This window comes from Hevea brasiliensis, chromosome 18 (assembly GCF_030052815.1).
Source record: "Hevea brasiliensis isolate MT/VB/25A 57/8 chromosome 18, ASM3005281v1, whole genome shotgun sequence".
In the NCBI taxonomy this organism is placed as follows: Eukaryota; Viridiplantae; Streptophyta; class Magnoliopsida; order Malpighiales; family Euphorbiaceae; genus Hevea; species Hevea brasiliensis.
Window position 1 is genome coordinate 8,114,140 of NC_079510.1, and position 5,385 is coordinate 8,119,524.

Sequence of the window (5,385 nt, forward strand, 5' to 3'; positions counted from 1 at the left end):
TTAAATAAACAAGAAAATATAAATAAAATCTATCTAAGAAAATAAATAATCTATCTAAAACTAAAAATCCTTATAAAAATACAAAAATAAAAATTTTTGGGTTTGATATGGATTTATGCATTGTGTCAATTTTATGACACGATTATGATTAGGATTAACATGAATATGACAAAATTAATGAATTGTTAAAAGTTTCAATGCAAACACGTTACACAATATTACATAATAAATATTAAATTATATTAAATAATTTAATAAGACATAATTTGTTAATATGATTTCACGTAATTTAATTCATTTAATATAATTTGACATAAATTAACTCATTTAATATGATTTAACAAGATATAGTGTAATTCATTTAACACAATTCAGAACTTATAATTTTTGTAAAATAATATTTTACATGAAATTTATATATCAATTTTTAAAATATATACATTTAATAATACATAAAAATATAAAATCTAATACCAAACAAGCAAGTTATATTTCAACATTAGCTAATCAATACTTTAACTAAAACAATTTTTTTAAAAAATTTTAAAACAATATAATCTTCAACTTATTCCATAAATTCACAAACTATAAAAAGTTAAAAAAACAAAGTATAATAAAGTAACAAATCTCTGAAATAACAAATAATTAGATTTTTTTTAAAATAATTATATTTATATTTATTATTAATTATGTAAAGTACACTTAGATACTCTAGATAAATTGCACAAACTATCCCTTGAAATTTTATTTTTTATAATAAAATCCCTCATTATGTTTCAAAAGAATCCTCTTAACCTACAACAATGGGTTAACATGTAAAAAAAAAAAAATATAAAATTACTATTTTACCACTCTCTAAAAAAGAAAATTATTATTTTGCTCACTTTCTTTTATTTTTATGATTAAATTAATTATCAATAATTTGCAGTGGGGAGAGAAAGAAGCTTCAACAGCCAAAATAGTGGGGGGAGGGGGGAAGTTGTGGGGTCGCGTGAGAGAGAGGTCTAGGAGGAGGGGAAAAGAACTAAGCGAACTATTCAATAATTTTGCATTTTTAATATTGCAAAATTATTGTTTGATCTCAAAAATTATTTAATTGATGATGATTGTTTAATTTATTAATGAATTCAATGTACCAAAACTTAAATTTAATTGTTTAATTCAAATTATATTTTAGAAAATTGTTTTTTAAAATCCAAGAGGACAAATAAATTAATTGATCACTTGAATTAAATTATTTAGTTGAAATAAAATTTAGAATATAATATTCTAAAATTGAAGGGGCAAATATAATTATTTATTAATAAGCTCAATTAAAGTTTACTAAAATTTAAATTAATAATAAAATTATAAAAATAATAAATAAAAATATAAATTAATGAATAACTTTTTAATAAATATTAATTTTATTAAAAATAAAATAATTTTATCAATAATTAATTTAATTATAAAAATAGAGAGAACATGAGTAAAATAATAATATTCTTTTTTAGAGAGTGACAAATAGTAATTTTATATATTTTTTTACTTTTAAATCTGTTGCCGCAAGTTAAGAGGTTTTTTTTAAAATACAATTAAATTTGAGAGATTTTATTGTAACAAAGTAAAGTTTAAAGATAGATAGTGCAATTTAACTAATATTCTGTGATATATTACTTTTAAGGGCCTAAGAATTTTTTTTTTCAAGTCAGGACTTGTGATTTTGCGTATTAGTACTTAGATGACAAAATATCTAACAATGTCAAAAAAAATGCTGATGTGGCACTATCAAACATGGCCACCTCAGATAAAAAATTGAAAATGATGTTGCATCATCATGTTTTGACGTGGTTAAATACTTTATCACTTATTAGCTAATAATGCAAAATCATGTGGCTTTCAATAATAAAACAGTTAAATTACAAAGTATCTAAATGTAATTTGCTCTTACTAATTTATAATTTTCAAAATGGGTTACAAGTAATATATGACACAAATAATAAAATGTATCATAGACATACTAAATTGGATAAGTTAATTAATTTATGACATGATACAATTATTAACAAATCATAAATATGTTGACATAATTTAATATAAATATAAATACATCCAATTTTAACTCTTTATTTTCATTATCTTGTTGGCAAATTTTGTCCAAATTTGTCACTCTGACTACAATTCCTTGTAATGGTAATATATCTGAGCCATTGAAATGCACAATTCTAACAGTCAAGTGCTAGTGGTTGCAACTGAGAAAGAAAGAAGAGACTAGCCGCAATGGAACCTAGCCCCTGCTGCACCATGAAGAGTAGGTCTGTAGAAGGAGTTATATTTGGTTTTTTAGAGCACATGCTCTCCACTATAAATACATTAATGCACTATCTTTTAGAATCTGATAAAGAATAAAACATGGTGGAGAAGTGATTTCGAGTCTACTTGCCAGAGAATAAACACTCTATCTAGTATTAATAGTAATACAGAAATACATTAAAATAAATGATTTCTTTAAACACCAAGTGTTCAAGTAATTAATTAGCAATTATATAATAATAATAATAATTATTGTAATAGTGGATGCTAATCAAACAATTAATTTTATTTTCACCCCTCTAATCGAGAATGAGATGACATTATTTTTTACGGTAGATAATAAAAATTAAAAATAATTTTGGCTTAGTTTAAGGCGCATAGCCACCACCATGGGCACCACCCTGACCTCCACCACCTCCATATCCACTTCCAGCACCATAACCACCTCCACTGCCACCGTCGCCTCCGCCTCCATACCCACTTCCAGCACCATAACCACCTCCACTGCCACCGCTGCCACCACCACCACCATGACCACCTCCTTCTCCACTACCATATCCTCCTCCATGTGCTCCTCCTGCTTCATAACCTCCTCCTCCACCACTTCCACCACCACCACCTCCTCCAACACCACCATATCCACCTATAGCTCCAGAACCATGACCACCTCCTTCTCCTCCACCATACCCAATGCCATGTGCTCCTCCTGCTCCATAACCTTGACCACCACCACCACCACCACCACTTCCATCACCACTTCCACCGCCACCGCATTCTCCTATAGCTCCAGCACCATGACCACCACCTTCTCCTCCACCATAACCTCCTCCACCACCACCACCACCGCCACCACCACCAGTACCACTTCCACCACTTCCTACACCACCATATCCACCTATAGCTCCAGCACCATGACCACCTCCTTCTCCTCCACCATAACCTCCTCCATGTGCTCCTCCTACTCCATAACCTCCTCCACCGCCACCACCACTTCCACCACCTCCACCACTTCCACCACCTCCTCCAACACCACTATATCCACCTATAGCTCCAGCACCATGACCACTTCCTTCTCCTCCACCATATCCTCCTCCATGTGCTCCTCCTGCTCCATAACCTCCTCCACCGCCACCACCACTTCCACCACCACCTCCTCCTCCAACACCACCATATCCACCTATAGCCCCAGCACCATGACCACTTCCTTCTCCTCCACCATATCCTCCTCCATGTGCTCCTCCTGCTCCATAACCTCCTCCACTGCCACCACCACTTCCACCGCCACCTCCTTCACCATGTTCTCCACTAGCACCGCCATATCCTCCCCCTTCTCCACCACCATATCCCCCTCCAGCACCATAACCTCCACCAGTACCATGTTCTCCACCAACACCATAGCCGCCTCCACCATCACTCCCGCTACCACCTCCATGCCCTACACCATGGTCATCTCCACCACCATATCCACCACCACTGCCTCCTCCAGCTCCATATTCGACGCCATGGTTGTAACCCGTGCCATGCTCTCCTACAACACCGCCATAACCACCTCCATTTCCACTGCCACCACCACCCCCATATCCAACTCCATGTTCTCCACCATATCCAGCTCCGTGGCCACCACCTTCCCCACCACCACTTCCATATCCTGCACCATGCTCACCTCCAATACCAAAACCACTACCACCACCACTACCACCACCACCAGCATATCCTTCAGAAGAACCATAGCCTGTGCCACTACCTTTTCCACCCCCACTTCCATATCCTACACCATGCTTGCCTCCAGCACCATAACCAACTCCACCATCACCACCTTCTCCACCAACACCCCCACCTCCATGACCAGTGGCATAGGCATAAACTGGGATGCCAGCTGCTTCATCATGAGTGAGGAGAATTCTAGTGGCAGAGCATACGCTCAAAGCCAATAACACAAACAAAACAGGAACAAGAACTGCGCAAGTACCCATGGGGATGCGTTGGAGCTCCCACTAGTTTGCTTTGGAGCATGCAAGTCAAGATGGGTATTTATAAGAATGAAATTGGGGTCCAATGGCGTGTTCTTTCCATTGGCCGTGGCTAAGTCACATGCAAAAGGTAAGTGGGGTGCCACCATTGTCTGGGCCAATGTACAGGCATGCCCACACAATCACAAAGTACATCATGACTTACACTAGCTGCGCAGTGATCACTTTCACATTCTCTACTAGAGTGTGCTTATTTGCTGTCCTCCATATCCAACCATGCCATTGTGTGGAATTCATATTTTGGAGTAATAATGAGTGAATCCATTTTATATATATAAAAAATTATTGTAATTATTAATTATAATAAAACTTATATAAAAATCATAATAATCAACTGATGCATCACAAAATTTTCGAAGTGTAAAGTGGGAAATTTTTTAAATATTTCAGCTAATGATATACATATAATATTATTATTTACTTTTTAGATTATGATAATTTAATTATTTATTAAAATTAATTATCTGATTAGGAAAGAGAGTTGTAATTGAACAATTATTTAATAATAATAATTTAATAATTCCAAGTCAATTTTTATTTCGTATGATAATTATACACTTGTCAAAAGGAGAGACATACTTTTTGACAAAAAAAAAAGACATACTAAATGGCAAATTAGAATTTCATATATATGAGTTAAATTAAATTTTATGTATATATTAATTGTGATCTCGTGCTTTGTGCTAATACTTAATTAATTTATTTAAATAATTAATTTTAAAATTATAACTCTAATTAAAATCATAAAATTTGAATTTAAATAGATTTTTGGTAATAATACAGAAATCAAACTTTAATAATAAGATTGCACATTTTTAAGTAAAAACAGAATATTTTTTAAACTGTAATTTTATTTTAGCTAACATCTACTTGTAAATATAGTTATATTCTAGGTAAAGATATCTGTTTTCTTTTTAGCTAAATTCAACACTTGGCCTGTGGGTGCCTTGGTGGAGTAGTTAAGGCTTAGGAAACAATTATAAAAGGCTTTTTTTTTTTTTGGTTTTTTTTTATTTTTTAATTACTCTCTCCTTTCTAAAAATACGTATAGTTGTATCTTCAC

The 5,385-nt window shown here is 33.3% G+C and overlaps 1 protein-coding gene across 1 annotated transcript; it reads right to left on the minus strand.

The window, feature by feature from the left end:
• Positions 1-2,297: 2,297 nt before the first annotated feature.
• On the minus strand, positions 2,298-4,314 carry LOC110664716 (glycine-rich cell wall structural protein 1.8-like). The gene is made up of 2 exons (XM_058141112.1): positions 3,212-4,314; positions 2,298-2,965 (listed from the first exon to the last, which is right to left on the minus strand). Exons 1-2 carry the CDS (start codon positions 4,263-4,265, stop codon positions 2,661-2,663), a joined length of 1,359 nt encoding a protein of 452 aa, XP_057997095.1. The 5' UTR covers positions 4,266-4,314; the 3' UTR covers positions 2,298-2,660.
• Positions 4,315-5,385: the final 1,071 nt, after the last annotated feature.